Source organism: Acipenser ruthenus, chromosome 6, assembly GCF_902713425.1.
Source record: "Acipenser ruthenus chromosome 6, fAciRut3.2 maternal haplotype, whole genome shotgun sequence".
Classification (NCBI taxonomy): Eukaryota; Metazoa; Chordata; class Actinopteri; order Acipenseriformes; family Acipenseridae; genus Acipenser; species Acipenser ruthenus.
This window is the reverse complement of record NC_081194.1, coordinates 64,662,995-64,682,751: the sequence shown is the minus strand read 5'-3', so window position 1 is coordinate 64,682,751 and position 19,757 is coordinate 64,662,995. Positions and strand designations below refer to the sequence as shown.

The following is a 19,757-nucleotide window of genomic DNA, read 5'->3' as shown; positions in this document are numbered from 1 at the left end:
CGCTGCACACACCTGTATTCACTCACCACTTTGCCACACTGCCCTATACATAAACAATTTCACTTAGAATTACTGTTTGTTTTATTTTATACTGCACATCAAACTAAAATATACAGGACCATTAAAAACAAAGCATTAATATCGTACTGTTATCATATACACACGCATTGCACAATAACACAAAGCAAATTAAATATCTACGTGTTGAAGAGTTTTTTTAAGCAATGCACTAGCAAAAGTCACAGTGCAGTGACGCCGGCTCCCTAGCAACAAGCCACCTATGTTGGGAATGGATTATTTCAATGCAGCGGTTTGGGCATTTGAGAAAGGAGAGGAAGATTCATGAAATTAATCGGAGACTTAAGTTGACGCCCTGGATAAGGGTGTCTGCTAATAAATAAATAATAATAATAATAATAATAAAACTATCCAGCCATTAATTTGTCAATTTGTTTGTCAATTCATGAATTGGTCAATCTGTCCAGGAATTCGTCCATACATTTGTCATCTAAAAGGTAAATAACTTGAAATAGTCAAGAGGTTATAGCGAACAATGGCAAGTTTAAACTGCTTTGCACTCTCGAGTCCAAGGAGACTGCAATGGCTGTCATGCTAGGAAAGGGCAAAACCCCAGAATATTTCAAATGTCTACAAATAATAGCATATAAGACGTTTTTCCTCAGGGCACTTGATTCATCATGTCTACATATGCCTCAAAAAATGAGCTGAAATAACTTCACTGAGCCTTTTGAAAATAACTACCTGTGAAATAAATTAGATTTTAGAGCTGGGGGCCCAAACATGTTGACACATGAATGGTTTGGTTCTGCAACAGGTGACCATTTGCAGTGAAAGGCGAACCTCTGTTAAAAATAGGCCATTCCATTCCATGGAGTTTTTAACCAAAATGGCCTTCTATATATAAAAGGCTAAAGAGTTGTCTCAGCGTATACAAAATGGCCCCCAAATTTTTCAGATAGTTTCGTTAATCAATTAAACTGTATATTTGCTTAACTGAGGACTGAAGTGTAAACCTTTTATAACTTTTAAAGAGGTGTATAGTAACTACAATATTACTAACAATAACTGAGGTCCTTTAGTAACAGCACATGTTCTTGTTGTTCTGTAATATCAATGAAATGAAGAACTGCAACCTCAAGACTCATTTAATCAACACATTTTATTTTTAAATACATAGACATCGGGTCGTAAATCTGCAACCACAATGTGAAACTCAAATGGAAAATATCAAATGTACTCCTCTGATTGTTTGCTTTCAAGCAGCAGCCTCGGGCACTAGCAGTTGAGCGTCAACAGGTACTGACAGAGGAAGGGCAGCTGCAACCTAATGTTACAATAGAAGTTTCGAAGACTAGCTGGCTGGTAAAAATGGACAAGGTGAAATATCTTCTGCTACCATGGAGATGGCTGAGGAGTTAGTGACAGACAGCGCAGATACGACACACATACAAATCTTTTAGCAACCTGTTATTATTTTAGATGTTTCTTTGTTCTGTCTGCTTTCATGCTGACCTGTGTCAAGGCTCTGTCACTCAGGAGAGCACTGGCAGACACAGATCTGTGGTACATGCCTACAGAGTAGGGCACACTGTCAGTCCCAACGACTGGTTCATGTGATGCTGTTGATCGGAATGTCAGAAGTGTACTTGGTGACAAGTGTGGTGCACATCGCAAACACCATTATGGGGCCAATTCTAGTTCTAAAAGTCAAGAAACAAATACTTAAAAAAAAACTAGACAATAAGGGTCTGCATACAGTCTACTCTATGAACTGCCCAGAGGGTGTCCCAATACTTTTTGTTCAAGGGGCTCTGTGGCAAAGTTATTATTATTATTATTATTTGTTTATTTAGCAGACGCCTTTATCCAAGGCGACTTACAGAGACTAGAGTGTGTGAACTATGCATCAGCTGCAGAGTCACTTACAATTACATCTCACCCGAAAGACGGAGCACAAGGAGGTTAAGTGACTTGCTCAGGGTCACACAGTGAGTCAGTGGCTGAGGTGGGATTTGAACCGGGGACCTCCTGGTTACAAGCCCTTTACTTTAACCACTGGACCACACAGCCTCCTATAGTTTATAGTGTGCAGGTGTAGACGTGATGCAGGGCTTCAAACAATGACAAACACAGTTCTGGTGATATGATGGTTTTTATTTTTAATCCAACGGTCGAAACTGACCAACAGAAACTATAATGAAATACAGGCAGTATCCAATGCTTGGTACTGCTCTGTATAAATAATGCACAGGGCAATCCCAAATAACAACACCCAAAAATAGACACACACAAACAAAACATACACGTCACCAGTCCTATAGTGAGTGCAGTAGTGCTCGTAGTGAATATACAATACAGTGTGCTTTTTCGTGCAGTGTTGTTCCGGGTGGGTGCTGGCCTCTGGAGACAGCTCCAGAACGTGTTTACCCATCTAACAAACAAACAGTTAGACAAACAAAACAAAACACTCACGATACAATAACACTGGTCCTTCCGGTCTCAATACAGTCACCAAAACGAAGGAACAGATTACGATTCTCCATCCCCTTTTTATGCTGTCACACATGACCCCTTGGTAAACGAGTGCAACCGCCTCTCCAATCTGCGACTGCCACATCATTTACCTTCTGGGTCAATGCTTTCTTGCAACATTGTTTCGCCTTCATCCAGACTGACTGACTTCCCAACCCTGGGAAAGAACTGTCAGACCAGCCCGTCCAAATAACTCTGTTCTCGCTGCTTAGCGTCCTCACAGGTCGGGAGGGAGATTTACCATCAAGAATCACTGTCTTTCTGTCACAGGCTCCCAAATTACAATTGTGAAACTTATTACATGATACACTCGTACCTCGTTTACACTAGTCACTTTTAAGGCGACTCTGAGGCATAAAAGTCCCATGTTCAGCCCAGGTCCAGCCAAAAGGTGGTCTGCTCCAGAGGGGGGCTCTGCAATAGCTTTGGTCTATTTTTTGGTCTATTGTGAATGCAGCGGTCCCTGAGATGGCTCATGTTTGCTACATACACTTGTAGGCAATGCCTCTATTTTCAGCATCAAACAGGCACAGACAACATCAACAGGTTGTTTGGATTGTTACTCCAACAGAACCAAAAAAATATCTTTGACAGGGGCAGTGGATTCCAAAATACAAACAGCGGCTTTTATATTTGTGCTATAATGTTAAAAGACTTTTAATAATTCATGTGGGATGAATGTGAAACAAGTCTAGTTGTCACGGAATTTTACTGTCAGAAATATTATTTTTTACACATATCTTGAAATGTAACCTGTGATTGTACGTAACCTATCAATATTAGGAAATGTTCGGTTTTGTGGGAAGCTCTCTCTAGAATTAAACAAATCATTACAGTAAAGTCACTAAGAAAATGAAAGGTTTCCCTCATGGACGAATACAGGCTTGTGTAAGTTTAACCATTTTAAATGTGTAAGCTATATTTTTCAGCTACGTGTATCATCATAAGTGCCGTGATATGAAAAGGGTTATCACATCCTACAAAAACAGGGGATTGCCCCAGTTTTCAGCCTTCATTTTCTGTCCAGGTCAGAAACAGTAAAATTGTTAAATCGTCAGGGTTTTTTGTATTAATATTTTTTAAAAATTATAAAACAGTATCAGTGTGCTCAGCAAGTTAACAACAGAGTAATTTATTAGATTGTGTTTGTGCCATTCAGAATAAAATAAACAATCTTATGCATTATGCGTTTAGTAATTCTGATTATGTGTTTTACACGTGATCATTTTTTTTCTAATGTTTTTGTACATTTAATATGTTTTGATTCAATTAGAATAAAAAAAGAATGAGTTGTTATGATCTGCAATAAAGACACCCAAATGTTTATTTTTAAATTATAATTATATACTGTTATTTTAATGGCTTCGGAGTTGCTGCGGTGTCAGCGAATTGAAGAAAAAAAACGTCTCAGTTTTTCACTCTGAAAATCTGGTAATCCTAGATGTGTATAAATGTACAAGCACTAGCTCTATGTCCAAAAGCACTTTACTTTTAAACAAAGGACTATATTCGCACCAAGAAGGAAATCTTTCCATTTATGAAATAATTTTTTTTATTGTATTATTGATAGAACCGTGACGCGTTGTTAGTATATGGTAAATAAAGTTCTGGGGGGAGAACGTTGTAAGTGTAAACACACTATATGCTACTTTTAAAAGACTACGAAAATGAGTCCGATGATAACACCCTAAAGGCAGAGGCCTGGTCTAACCTGAAAACCTGTGTAACACAAGCCACACTTTCGCTTTCTCGCCTCCCCTATATCCTGTATTTCAAAAAACAAATCCTGTTTAGTTAATACTATCACTTTGTTTTTTACAGCAATGCTATCTAAGATTTTTGATAAAAAATGTGGCTGTCCATCTTATGAGAATAATCAAAGAATCCAGCAGGGAGGAGTGAAACAATATTTTTGAATCATCTGATCATCTTACATTTAAACGATTTAAACCTGCAAATTCAAACCAGTTGGGATCAGACCGTATTCAGACCAGTGATTTTACTTGGAGTCTGTACCAAAAATGCCTTGTCCAGTCATTGTTTTATGTTTTGATATTTATATTTCCTCAAAAATCAACAGTGACCCTAAATAATTGTCAGTTTTTCAAAGACATTACTAGGAAAAACGACCTTGCTCCAAGTTATTCTGCACTGCTAGAAAAAAGAATCTCCCCCAAGGAAGATTTATTGACCCAGTAACACAGGAACAAACAAAAAATAAAAACAAATCTCAAAACGTTAGGTTACTTACCGTAACCCTGTTTCCCTGAAAGAGAAGACGACCACCAACATTACGTATGGGATATGTCTGCCCATTGGGTAAATATCGCTGAGCCCAGAGCTGCCGATAGGCACCTTCCTGGGATGATGCACTCGGTCCCGCCCACCAAGGGAATAAAACTGTCATCCTAAGGAAGCCATTTCTCTTTTTCCATCGAACCCGTGAGGGCGACCGATGCGACCTCGCGGTTGGTAATCGTCTTCTCTTTCAGGGTACCAGGGTTACGGTAAGTAACCTAACGTTCCCGTTCAATTCGAAGATGACCACTAATGACATTACGTGTGGGATAATGTATACCAGAGCCGTCGCGAGGGAGAAGGAATGGCAGCATATGAGGGTCGCACTAGCACTGCCTAACCCAGGAGTTAGCGGTTTGAAATTACATCCTCAAGGACCCTCGTGCCTAAAGAAGGCAGGGCAGGGTTTACCACATTAAGGCAGTAGAACCTGGAGAAGGTATGTGGCGTAGCCCAGCTAGCCGCAGTACAAATATCAGACATCACGGCCCCTCTGAAGATGGCCCAAGATGTAGCCAACCCTCTAATGGCGTGTGTGGCTACCCTACCAGGTGGGGGCAAGCCAGCACCATTATACGCAGTCGAGACACAATCCAATGTGACAGACACTGCTTAGAGAGGGGCTGTTCTAGGATCCATGTCCCATGACAGACGAAGATCTGGTCAGATTGACGCAGAGCTTTTGCTCTATGCAAGTAGCATCTCGATGCCCTCACTGGGCAGAGGAAATTCAATCTCTCATCCTCCGTTGAAGCAAACAGAGGTGGATAGAAGGACTCCAGTTCCACAGACTGATTAATGTGGAAGGCTGTGCTCACCTTGGGGAGGAAAGCAGAGTTGGTGCGCAGAGACACCCTGCTGCCATCTTCCCAATACGCATGCAGAAGCTGCGCACAGACAGCGCCTGCAGCTCACTGACCCGCTTAGCGGAGGTGATAGCCTCGAGGAAGGCTGTCTTCATAGACAGGTACTTCAACTCTATGCATGGGCTCAAACGGGGCCTTTGTGAGAGCCTCCAGTACAATATTAAGGCTCAATTCAGGGAGAACAAATCCTCCTTTTTTGGGAGAACAGTCAATTTGCGAGCGCCGAGCGCCTTTAAGAAAACGGGTAGCCAAGAAATGCGCACCTGGAGACCCTAAAATCTCTGCTTGCCACAGGGGCATGGCAAGCAGAGATAGCGGCTAAATACACCTTCAAAGTGGAAGTTGACCTACCAACATACGCCACCAGTCATGTTGACCATCATGGGGTTCGCCTACCTGCATGTCAAAGGAGAAGGAGGCCCCCTCCCCAGAGGCCGCTATAGAAAGCATGTCCTCTTGCGCCAGCTGGGACACCTCTTCCCATCCATCCTGAACTAAACTGGGGGAGGGGGTTATGGCAATTGGGTTTGCAATGGAGCCTGGACTGCGGCCTGGGCTGCAGGTGCCTGTTTGGCCAAGAGCTCCAGGACCTGGGCCACCTGGGCTTTGAGGTCCATAATGTCCCTCGCTTGCCTGGAACATTTCACCCTTCTCGTCTGCAGAGATGGGGAGCGACTAAAAGAGGCCTGCACATCGGGGATGTCCAGCAGGGGGTCCTGGGACAGGTCATGGAGGAGGGGCTCTGGGGCTCCAAGAGCCGCCGACAGTACGGCCATAGAGGATGCGGAGTTCGCCTTCGTGGCCCTCTCCAACCTAGCTTCCTTCACCCGGGGCTGAAAAGCCGCACAGATGCTGCAGGCCACGTCCCTCCCGAGGGAGAAGGTGGCATGTTGGACGCCCAAGCACCGTGCACAGAGGGTATGTTTATTCTCTTGTGGGATATTCGCATTGCAGACCGTGCAGGGGTGGAACCCTGACTTGCCTGACATGGGTCTGGTGTTGTGCATGGGCTGTGCACTGAACACCGTTTGCACTGCGCTCACCCACTGATTAAAAGTGAGAACGCAGTGCGCTCACCACTAGTGCTGTAGCCTTGTGTACCGAGCACCGTGCACTTCAAAATGGTGGCATTCCTGATGGGTCTCCAAGGTGGTTTTTACCAAGTTTCCCTGCTATCTTTGCCTTTGGGACAGCAGGGACATCAAGGCGCACTACCACAGGCAGGACTGGCCACAGCGGACCGAGTTCTCTGTGGGGAGGAACAACGTCAAGTGGGAGCCACTGGTGGACCCCCGGAAGGTGCTGATGCCACCACTGCACATCAAATTGGGCCGTATGAAACAATTTGTCAGAGCTCTAGATAAGGAGTCGGCAGCCTTCAAGTACCTTCAAGACTTCTTCCCTAAGCTGTCTGAGGCAAAGGTCAAAGCCGGTGTCTTCGTCGGACCACAGATAAAGGAGATCCTGGAGTGCAATGAATTCCCCAAGAAGCTCACTAGTAAGGAGAAAGCGGCTTGGAACAGCTTTGTCGCAGTGGTTCGGGGCTTCCTGGGCAATCACAAGGCCGAAAACTATGTGGAGCTGGTTGAGACTCTGGTGAAGAACTACGGCACAATGGGCTGTAGGATGTCCCTCAAAGTCCATATCCTTGATGCTCATCTTGATAAATTCAAGGAGAACATGGGAGCGTACTCGGAGGAGCAAGGCGAGCGCTTCCACCAGGATATACTGGACTTTGAATGCCGCTACCAAGGACAGTATAACGAGAACATGATGGGAGACTACATTTGGGGGCTGATTCGTGAAAGTGATTTACAGTATAATCGTAAATCTCGAAAAACTACTCACTTCTAAATCTTTTGTAGTCATTTTTGTATTACTTTAGTATAAATACATGTTAATTTGGATTCATATGTTGTTTTTTTCTGACTTTATGTGAACGAAAAGACACAAATTCGCCCGTTTTCTCACTGGAAATAGGTACATTTCAAAATATCACTGTCTGGTCACAAAAGCAAAGTTTGTGGGGAATAATAGCCATTTTCTATACTTTTGAGGCATAAGCAATTAGGAAATAACACTTACTACCCAGGAACAAAAATTGTGTTACATAGTGTATTTATTGATTATGCTCTATTTAATGGGTTGCAATCAGATTGGCTGGTCAATGAGCAGCTGAAAGTTCAGAATTCACACCATACCATGCCAAGTTTCATCACTATTGCATGGACAGGACTCTACAGTTGCTCTAGCTAAAAACTGAAGGGCACCGCAACTAAATCCATATTGATTTGGATATTCATTCCCTGTGGGGAACAATACAACTTGCAATGAGTCTAGTTTGTCATTATGTAACGAAGCCGATGTAGCTGGCTGCATTTGATAGTGTTCATTATTTGTTGTCTATTTCTATAGAACTTTCAATATCATGGAGTTGAACAACTTATGGATGGGTGACCAATCATAATGCTACAACCAACATGTATTTTTAAACTAAACATACTGGAGTCTACTCAATTGATCTAAGCAGTAATGGTCTAAATTCCAACGTTTAAGTAATTAAAGTAGGACGCTTCCTGGCAATCTATGATTTTTTTTTACAACCAGTTACATGCACTGTTGTTTGATTTGCAGTAATATACAAAGAGCCCTATGTTAATAATTTAAACAGTGGCAAGATCTGGATCCAATGTTTAGACCAATTGAATAGACCCTATTGTCATTAAAAAGGAATGATTCTGGTATCTTCACATTTCAAATTCTCAACTATATATATATATATATATATTGTAAGGCAGTGTGTTGTGTGAGACAGCAGGGAGGGGGTTAAAACCTCCCTGAAGGAAAAATGGCACCTTTTTGTATTTAGTTAATTAGTTTTGTTAATTGTTTTATTATTAATTATCCCCTGCACCTGGTAGCTATTGTAAATTAGAGCCAGGTGCAGGGTATTTAAGAGGAGCAGTCAGTCTGCTGAAGGCTGCTGAGTAGAAGGAGGCAGATGAGGTGCTCTGCTTCTGAGCAGTCAAAAAAGTAAGTGCTGTGTTAGCGTGTGTGTTCTGTGGTGCCAGGTAAACGGCTTAGCCGTCCTGCAAGTTAGCCAGGGAAAGTACCTGTTTAGTAAGCGCTCCAAAAGTTAGGTTTTTGTTTTGTGTTTATTTTGTTTCTGTTTAATAAAAATAGCGCAGCCGCGCTTTAAACCTCCATTTCTCTGTCCTGGGTCGCAGTTCTTAAAGGGGCACGAACACGAGTGAGTGGCAAGCTCGCTCACAATATATATATATATATATATATATATATATATATATATATATATAATCTCTTAAACAGCTGTCATAGTGTTCAGAATTTAAATAACAAGCCTGGCCAAGAATTATATTAGATCACATCAATCAGGATAGTCAATAGGACAAAAAGGCTTTATTTCCAGCTACTGTAGGACTGTGTATTACTATTGTAATACATGTATAAAAAACATAAATCAATAAAATAAACTAATGTAGAAATAAGACCAAAATTACATGACAGTTCCTTTCATAAAAGGTAAATGTTCATTAAAGTGTGTTTGTTTTTTGCTTATATAACAGTCAATATGTAGAAAGCAATATTCTTAAGTAACTTCACCACATTAAGTAGAGATGATAGGCTACTTCAACTTAAGTTTCCTATTCAAATAAAAAACACTGTAGGCTACCACAGTACGTACGCTACTGTCCGAGTTTATATAAAACACACTTAAAATGTCCATCTATTTAGTAACATTAACCTTCACTGCGTTTTAAATAATTCAAGTGGGTTTACTTGCTTATTAGAAGTTTATTATGATGATTATTATCATTATTATTATTTTACCAAGTGCTAATAATAACTACCAAAATTCCTGAAAAACCTAAAACATCTACACCTAAGCGGTGAACAAACGAGCGTATCAATGGCAATCCGATACAAACGATACGCAAAGGTAACACAAAGAAAGTAATAATTACATGTTTCTACTGTCGAGGTCCTCCGTCTCATCTGTAAAATCCGGTCCTGTACCCACAGGTGAAGATGGTTCGTTTGGATTTTTCTTCTTGCGCCACGAACCAAATGTTTTCTTTTTCGCACCATTTGGACTCTTGGGTTCTGCATCCCCAGGACGACTTGGACGTTTTTTTAAAAGTTTACCCCCACTGTCCGGTTGGCTTTCTGATGATTTGCTCTTGTAGAAAATTTTCTTAAACTTGGAGCCTCCTTTCTTATTCATCGTAATCACAGTCCAAAGAAGGAAGAATCAACCACAACAAAACAAACAACGATAATAATACAAAAGTAGACCACGTCAACTAAAGTTTGCAGCAATATCCTACTGGTCAAATCATCTTCAAACTAGAAAAGCAGGTAGGACTGTAACTTAAGCTACTTAAGTTGAGAAGATGTGTAGGTACGGCACTTGTACAGCCCTCTTAGCCGTGTAAAAAAAGAAAAGCATAGGAAAGAGTAAGCATTCTAAAACAATGATTATTTATTTTAAAATATATACACCTAAGTCTTCCGGGTCCATTTGACAGTTTGCTTGCAGTGCCAACCGACGTCTACATTGCACTGGCGCAGCTGTAATTCGACTCTCACTATAGGCACGCTACTCATCACAAAGAGCAGACAGCTGACTTCAGGTTAAGTACCACTGACCCTTACAGCAGGTTCAAATTGAAATAATTATATAACATACCTTTTGTGGGTATGATGGTATGTACAGATACATACCTAATTAATCTAATATCACATGGAAAACAATCTTAAGAACAAACAAAACATTTTTTATAAGGTGAGCTTTACCAATAGTGTAGCAAGAAGATAATTTGGCTTGCTTGAAATGTATCTTGCATATGGAGACTGGGAATGCACATTGGGTGTGAACACTGTAACCCCATCATGCATTTTAAATTACTTTCATTTAATTAATTTTAATAGTAAAGGGAAGAGATATAAACAAAGAGCAAAGGACTTACAACTTTGTAGAGTGGAAAATATATGCTGTTTTGGGTATGGACACAATATTATTATTATTTATGAGACAAATAGGCAGTTAAGAAGTTGTCCATTTATATTATATAATTCTCGTAAATGTTATTTTTTGCCCTCCTTACAAAATATAAAAAATACTAGAACATTTTAATTTAACAAAAAAAATACTTATTTTTTGTTAAAAAAATAAGTCTTATTACTGCTAGATACTATGATTGAGTTAAAGTTAAGAGATTGAATATGTTCATAATATTTTGCACAATTATAGGGGCTGGTAAAAGATAATGATGTTTTTTCCCTTTGTTTAATGTATTTTCTCCATGCCTATTGGTGGTCTTAGAATACATATATCCTCGCAACCCGAGGACTTTCTACAGCAGGCTTTTATTGCTGGTGCAGAGGTTGTGCTCTGAGGGTAAATTCTGCAGCTTTCCACCCATTCCTACACAATCAAACTCTTACAGCACCCCAACAAACAAGTTATCTGCATCCTATTATAAAATGTTTCTCATGATAGAATTAATACATCACTGCCAAATATTAGTGCTGCCAATACCAGCTACAATGTAATTATCCCCATTCAACTTCTGTAGCAGTTTTAAAAAGTGTAATAGTGAAAACTAAACGTTTCTAAAATATTGTACCTTTGCTTGTATAGGCTAGTTTGTATTTTAAGAACATTTTTTTTCGATGATATGCTAGTTTGCCATTTGAAACATTTGTCACAGTTAAAAATCAGCTGATGTATTTTAAACATTATTTAAAATGATTTGTTCCTAGTAAAGATAAATAAAAAACAAACTGGAACACCATCCTTCTCTGAGTTACATGTATTGTGTAACACAAGGAGATTATTTCGAGCACAAGGCTTTCTTTATTTAGCACTAATAAGGGCCTTTAACCAAGAATACATTACTCGAATATCTACAATAATCCCCTGTAGACATAAGCACCCCTTGTACTTTGATCATAAAAACTTGCTTCCTGTTGGCAAGTTCAGTTCAAGTCATGTGTCTCAGATGGGCTTAATGCAACCTGCTACCAAGAAAGCCTGCTAATTGTGTACTTTACATTTGTTTATACATTTAATCCCTATTTATATACTCCTTGTCTTGCAAAACAATGCCTCTGAGTTTGGCAACCCACACGATCATAGAACAGAACCCCCCAGGCTGCTGAATTAACAAGGTATTCCTGCTCATCTTGTTTGAGGTACAGTACAAGTTGCCTAATCGTTGTCTTAACCTAGTCCATTTCTATCTGTCTCACTTACTCAAAAACTTTTTTTTTTCCATTTTTTTTTTAAACATAAAGGGTTCACAATAGATCAACTTGTATTAAATATGAACATTGTATAGACCTGTCACGGTTGGTGAATAGTGGGGAAGTAACATCACATAGAGGTATTTTCCATTTTAACCAACAGTGGTTTAATACAGTGATAAAAGCGTTCAATAACAGTTGAAAGTGATGAAAGTGCAATTCAAGCGGTAGTGCTCCATGTTCCACTGTGATGTGCTGTGCAGGTTCGTAGTGTGGTGGCAAAGGTGCTGGTGAAAGTGCTGAGTGGAAGTCTCCATTCCAGTCCTCGCTTTGTCTTGCAGTGCTAGTATCCTGAAACAAACGAAAACATGGCGTTGTTTTGCACCAAACAGGTTCCAACATAAAAGGGCAGAATTACCATCGCTGCACCCCTAATATACTACTAAATCCCACCCACACAATCAGCATGTCGCCACGTACCCAATCAGCGGATACAACAGTGCTGATTGCAAAGATGGGATTCACCAAGATTTCCAGTTCCAGTTCGCTCCGGGGTTGAAGTTCAGCACATCCTGTAAAGAGAGTATTGTTCCCCTTACGCAGCGCCTCCTGTGGTTGGGAAGGAGATTTACAGTTCAGATTCATTCTCTCCTTGCCACAAGGCCTAATTACAAGCTATTTGGGTTCAGGGACATTCCGTAATGTGTGTTGTGACAATTATCAGAGATTGAGCCCACTTGAGACCATGTTTTTTTGTAATTACTTTGGTTTATCCAGCCTTTGTTACATATATCCATGGCAGGCCATTAGAACCGATGAGCAACTCCTGAACTGAGGTGAAAGCAGCTTAACACAAAATAAAGATAACTCATTATTTGAGTAATTGCAGTAAGAACCAGTAAAAAAAAAAACAACAAAAAAAAACAAATGCATTTGATTTTCTCTTCTTTTGTAATTTCTCTCTCAGTCTTTGCAATACTGTCATTTTCCTGTCATTTTCGTAGATGACTGTGAGAGAGTTGGTAATACCAACCCTCACTAAAAACCATGACTCCTAACATTTGCCGGGTTCATTTTTGTTATATGTGAAAATACCTATATTATAAATAATATTAGTAACCAGAAATGAAAATCTAACTGCCATTATAATGTACTTATTTTGTTTATAGGTAAAGTATGTAAAATAAAATATTTAACATACTTTCAAATATTTTGAAATAAGTACTCCCTACTCACTTGGATGAGCTTAGAGGGTGTATATAAGCTCATCTAGTCAGTAGAGAGGGGGTTGATTTTTAATTATTGTGGTTTGATAGCCTGAAATAGGAGGGCATTTTTGACTCTTTTTAGAAGAGAGAAGGAATGCTCTCTGCTACAGTTAGTGATCATAAGATAATATATTAAGAAACTGTACCTTGCCCCTGCAACTGAACACATTCTTTCAGCAAGAACAGAGCATTATCCAAAAAGTAATTCCAGCTCTCACAGAATTCTTTAAGAAATTGCTCAGCAGGTTAATAAAATCAGAATCCCTTGTATCTTCTGCAATGGTGAGTATAAATGTAGAGAACCCTTCAAAATACCAAAACATGGTTTCACAACCAAGCAGTACATCAGTTTGTCTGTACTGCCACCAAGAGCCATAAACACATTTTACGAAGGTGTAATAGATTTCTGTGTTGCAGCTGCTATTTTTTTTTCAGAAGCTGCCAATTCATGATCCCATTAACAGAAAACAGAACATGCACTTTACAAAAATAATAATTTTAAAATTTACATAGACAATTTGACAGTATACTTATTGCAGTTTCTTTTTCTTTTTTTTGTAGTCTTTTTCTTTTCAGCTTTAGAAGAACTGGGGAGGATGGAAGCCAACAGAGAGTGAGAAGAGGCGGGACTAAGGGAACAGGATGCAAAAAAGGGAAATTTGACAAGTTTCACTGTGCTGTACGCATACATTTTAGTTTAGTTTAGCGAAAATGAAAGAGAAGATGACCACCAAAACAATACTTTTGGGATATGCCTGCTTGTCAGGTATTTACTGAGCATTTTATATCAAAGCTGTCGATAGGCCCTTCCGTGAAGTGACATCCTCGGTCCCGCCTCCTGAGGTAATAAATAGTCACTGCACGGAGACTTCAGTCTCTTTTGCATTGAACCCGCAAATGTGACCTCGCAAGGTTGGCGGCCATCTTCTCTTTCAGGGAACCGGGGTTACATCCGTAACCTATCGTTCCCTTTCAATTCAAGATGACCGCCAAAACAATACCAAAGTATACCAAAGCTGACGCGAGGGAGAATGAGCGGACAGCATATAAGGGAAATCTCACTATCGCCATCTAGTGTTGGTGGTGTGAGCTTGCAACCCCAAGGACCCTGGTGGCTATTGAAGGCATAGAGGGATCTACGACATTAAGTCAGTAGAACCAGGTAAATGTATGCGGAGTAGCCCAGCTAGCCAGGGTACAAATATCGGTCAACGAGGCACCTCCAAAGAGGGCCCATGACATAGCCACACCTTTGGTAGTGTGCGTGGCCACCCTCCCAGGTGGGGGCAGGCCGGCATTAGTAAAAGCAGTCGAAACTGTGTCCACAATCCAGTGGGAGCATCACTGCTTCGAGAGGGCTTGACCTCGGGTCCGTTCACCATGACAGACGAAGAGCTGGTCAGACTGACGCAGCGCTGTCATTCTATCCACATAGCATCTCAATGCCAGACCTGGGCAGAGAGAATTTAATCTCCTATCCGTCTCCTGCGCAAAGGGAGGGGGATGGAAAGCCTCTAGTTCCACTGACTGATTCAAGTGAAAATCTGTAATCACCTTAATGAGGAAAGCAGGGTTCATGTTCAACGATACCCTGTTTCCATTGTCCCAAATACGCATACAGGAACTGTGCACTGACAGTGCCTGTAGCTCACTGACCCACTTAGTGGAGGTGATAGCTAATAGAACGGCTGTCTTCATAGAGAGATACTTCAGCTCTATGAAATGTATGGGCTCAAACGGGGCCTTAGTGACAGCCTCCAGTACCACGTCTAGACTCCATTCAGGGAGGACGTCCTTTCTAGGAGCCAGTATATGAGCGCCCAGGGATACTGAGTCAATGGGGACGTGGCATGCAGATATGGCTGCTAGGTACCCTTTCAATGTAGAGGGGGATCTACCTGCCTCTAGCAGATCTTGCAGAAACTGTTAAATAATTGCTATAGGGCAATAAATGGGATCATGGCTTCTGGCCATGCACCAATTTTGAAAATATGTCCACTTGTAGGCGTACAACGCTCTTGTGGAAGAAGCCCTAGCATTGTGCAGTGTACTGACTACTATGTCTGAGAGCCCTAAAGCGGACAGATGGTCCAGTTCAGGGGCCAGACCCAGAGGTTGCCTTTCGTCTGACTGAGGAGATCCACGGTCAGCGGGATCTCCCAGGGCTGACCTCGCAGCAGTTTGTTGCGGAGCACAGGTAGAAAATGTTGTAGAACCCCTTTCTTTGAGAGGTGTGTTCTACAAGACAGATGGCTTGCTTTAGAAGTAGTGTTTCTACTTCTTGTTTGAGAGCCAAGACCTGGAAAGGGTCGTTCACAGATGTGACCGTGATCCCTCAAAAGGGAGGAGGTCCCGAGTGGAATTGCAGTGCGTAACCGGTGTGTACGGTGGTGAGCACCCAGGAGTCTGAGGTGCAGTTGCACCAGTATTGCAGCTGGTGTTGTACAAATGGGTGGGTCTGAGGCCGCAAGCCTTCAGGGGCCTATCGGCAGCTTTGGTATAAAATGATCAGTAAATACCTGACAAGCAGGCATATCCCAAAATTATTGTTTTGGCAGTCATCTTCGAATTGAATGGGAACTCCCAACACAGAATCAAGAGTACAGCAGGGTATCATAGTGCATACCGTCAGTATGTAACATATACAGAACCGGCAGATAATAAACAACTACCTGTATAATGCAGGAAAGCTTTACTTTAATAGACATATACAGCAGTATATCAGCCCTAGATCGATCAAGCAACAGTTTGCACCTCCTTACCTTGCATTCACATAGATTTGTCAAAGACACTGCTTATATAGTAGTAGGCTAGGCTACTGATTACTGTATTGGTAAATTTTGTCGCCGTTTTGAATGTAAAATGCACGAAAGGTGTTCCTTTCTTATTCCACTGCCCGTTTAGTCCGTTTTATTTAAATTGAATTAATTGCCTCCCAGGTTTGTCAGGCAATAAAAAACAGATGATTCCAGTTGGATAATAATATTGTAGCAACCATGGTTAACGCAGGCAGGCGCATCACACAGGACGAGGCAATCCACACCCTGGCAGAGGGCGGGCGCGAACCCGAGACCTGCACTAAAGCATAGCTCCGATACCTCTGTACAAAAGCGTATATCGGGCTTATGTTTTAATATTAATTGTATTAATTGTTGTTGTTTGTTGTTGTTGTTGTTAATGTATGTATGTATTTTCTTATAACAGACGCCCTTATCCAGGGCGACTTAGAATTCTTACAAAAAACACATCAGATGAGTCCAGACACGGAGCAATAGCGGTTTGATAAACTGGATTACGGCTAATATTTAGAAAGAAAAAAAAAAAACAACGGACGGTACAGTAACAGAAAACAAGAAAGTCAAAAAATGTAAATGAATTAGAATAGGTAACATGTACTCATATTTGTGTGACACCTGTCAAAATTTTGGAGCCAGAAGTAGAGAAATCATAAACTAACTTCCCAGCAAACAGCATAGCATAGATACATCTATTTGAATTCAGCAGAATCTGTGATGGCCCTTTAAATATTTAGCTTATTAGCCATGTTAATGCCAATGATAATGATAAACATTAGATTCAAATGTGTGCATGTGCGCAAATTTCATATGCTTAAGCACAAAAATATTTGAATTGCTCCGAAGGCCAAATCTGAATGAAAATTGAATGATAAGCGTGACAGGGTTGCAATGCACAGAATGTTTCTATTACATTACATTGTCGTGTAGTATTCCAATTCTGCACATTCACGCGCATTTCTGCAATATTGGTATTGAATGCGCAGGTGGTTTTGCGAGGCACAACACTTTTGTGAAATGAGCAAAAAACTGCTATTTTCCAACTTTGCTCAACTGTTTTGCGCCATGTTGGAAAATGTCAGTTTTTGTGCAAAAGCACAAATTTTTGTGCAAAAGCACTAATTTTTGCGAGGGGATTGTGCATCGCTTTGAATATCTGGGCCTTGTTGTTCCAGACCAGGCACACTATATTCAAACATTGACATTATTTATCTCTCAAGGGTTTCTTACGACTATTGTGTTCTTTGCTTATTTGTAAGGGTTATACACAGGTATATCTATCTCCATATATAAATAGGAGCAAAACAGTTATACATTGTATACGTGAAGTACACAAGAGGTGCTCTCCCTGCTCAAAAAGTGAGGGGTCCATGCTGAGTCCCTGTCCACCCATAGCACTACACTGCTAACCAACCAAAAGTGCAGATCTCAACAAATGTTCAGTTGTTGCTATAGAGACCGAGCCCTGTGGCAGTAAACAGAACTGTACTTACTGAATGTGTGGCTTTATCTGCAATTTACTTCAAACTCAAAAGTGAATGAAGCAGTATGGAAGATATGAATGATAGAGATGTCAAGGGTTGGCTAACCTTAGAGTGAGATTTACAGCCCCAAAGAGAGAGATTCAAGGTCAAAGATTGACTTTCCAGGTGTGGTGTTAGGTCATTGCTTAAGACAGGGACTCTCATCTTTGGTCCTTGGCGACATCCAATAGTTCAGGTTTTCCAACCAGCACTTAATAGTTTGTTTTAAAATGTACACTGCTTAATATTGCATATGAAACACTTATATGTCCTAATTCATACATCTAGGGCAAGTGAGAATTCTGCAATACAAGCCAATGGATATGAATAAAAACAATTATTGTAACAAAAACCTGGATGATTAGAGATTCCCTGAGGACCAGAGTTAATAACCTATATAAACCTAACAAAAAAGAAAACTGTTTTATCCATATAACAATATGTTTATTTTGCATATCACCTTGTCATAGTGATCATCGTTTTTTTTTTAAAAAACACTTTACAGTACAAATATTATTTGGTTTGTATATTATTGCTCATATTACCCGCTAACTTGCAATCAAGTACAGAACACTGGTAGTCTCCATGGTTACAACAGTACACAAGCTTTGAAAGCGGCTTTCCATGCGGGAAGTCCCGTGCCTGAGGCCCCGGATATACTGTTGTCTCTTGCAGCCCCTGAGATAAATAATTTTAAATCTTCATATATTTACTCAAAATGGGCTACGGGTACCTTATACAGACAAACCGGATTTGACATTGACCCAAGTTACAAACATTAACGTCTTATTCAACGTTGTTGTTAATCACTGATTTAACTGCAATTAATTGACACACAAACATTTACTCAAAATGCGTGAAATAATATTAGGAATGCATGTGAGCGTGAGATAGCATGGTAATGCGCGAGTCTCACGCCCAATGCGTAAGACTTGACATATCTGGAATGAAACTATAAAATGCTTATTCAGATTTAAAACGTTTTATCGTAGTACTGTACCATCGTGTGAAATCTCACGATACTTGGGGAAGACTGTTGTTTATAATGTTCCGCCCATGTGTGGACCTGATAGGTCAAGAAGAGTTTTTCTGTTTGGTGATTAGAACCGTGGTTGGTTGTTTTGTCTTTCTGTCAATTGATTATTTTTGTATACAGAGACAGTCGGCTGTTTGGCCTATAGCAAATTGCCGCTTTACACCGCGGGAAGGGAGTATGTTTACAGAGAGGTAGAACTGCCTGTGGTCTTAGTACTGTATTTACAAATGTGTGTTTTATTTGTAGCGGGTTAACGATGAAATTATTTTAGGGGATAATAATATTAACTAACACAACAGGAACGGAAGGCTCTGGGCGAGAACCGCATTGGCAGCTTCACTGGTAGTAGTGAGTGAGACTAGGGAGTGAATTTTTTGTAACTCTTGTGTTAAGCGTTTTTTGTTGTGGTGTGTTTATCTTATTAGGGATTTGGATAAGATTCTGGGTTAATTGGGGATGTAACTGTAGTTGCCTTTCTCAAAGTCAAAGTTTGCAATACGTCTTTGGGAGGGGGAGAGATACAGACCGATAGGCAATGGCAGTTAGTTAGGATGTTACGGTTTGTTAAACTGGAATCCTGTGCACCCCAATAAACGGCCAAAAAGTGTCGTGTACAGTGCATATCCAAAGTACTACTCTGAGTACTGCAAAATGTGTACTGTTTTCATTTTACAAACTAATTCACACCGCAGACAGCTGAGGTACATTGATTACAGGCGTCCACTACATACAGAGGATTTTTTTTAAAAATGTCAACATTATCAATATATTAACATTGCACGTTAAAGTTTATAATATAATAGTAGTGGTCAACAAACTAACGGCAATTTAACATTATAATGTACTGTGCTAGTCTGTGTCAGTTTGGGTGCACAGATAGTGATTGTAATTAATACTTGTAAATTTAAAAGAAAAGGCAACATTTATCAAGGTCTTTACACAAAAATCCATTTTTCACCACTTTAAATAAAAGGAAAATAAAGCTCGCGATTTGCCATTCAAGCACTTAGGCTTACAACACAGTGAGTCCTTGTACTCATTGTGTAACATTAACTTTTACACGTGCACATTGTGATTTTTACCTTGCTTCCTGTGGTTCATAAGTCCCAAGCTTTAAGTACACATTTTATTTTAAATTATACACCTTA

General features: G+C 40.3%; 2 protein-coding genes across 6 annotated transcripts in view; one reads left to right on the top strand and one right to left on the bottom strand.

Moving 5' to 3' along the window:
• LOC117410402 (beta/gamma crystallin domain-containing protein 1-like) overlaps positions 1 to 10,304 on the bottom strand; it is an 88,196-nt gene extending 77,892 nt beyond the window's left edge. The window contains exon 1 of the mRNA XM_034016909.3: positions 9,704 to 10,304. Coding sequence (XP_033872800.3) covers positions 9,704 to 9,963 — 260 coding nt within the window. The 5' untranslated portion in view covers positions 9,964 to 10,304. The remainder of the gene's footprint in view (positions 1 to 9,703) is intronic.
• An 8,346-nt stretch (positions 10,305 to 18,650) lies between these two features.
• The window catches only part of cep162 (centrosomal protein 162), a 57,336-nt gene continuing 56,229 nt past the window's right edge, over positions 18,651 to 19,757 (top strand). The window contains exon 1 of one of the 5 annotated variants that reach the window (XM_059025663.1): positions 18,651 to 18,800. The gene's annotated coding sequence lies outside the window, so the exon portion shown is untranslated. The remainder of the gene's footprint in view (positions 18,801 to 19,757) is intronic. The other 4 variants (XM_059025662.1, XM_059025661.1, XM_059025664.1 and 1 more) reach the window with 4 other exon arrangements.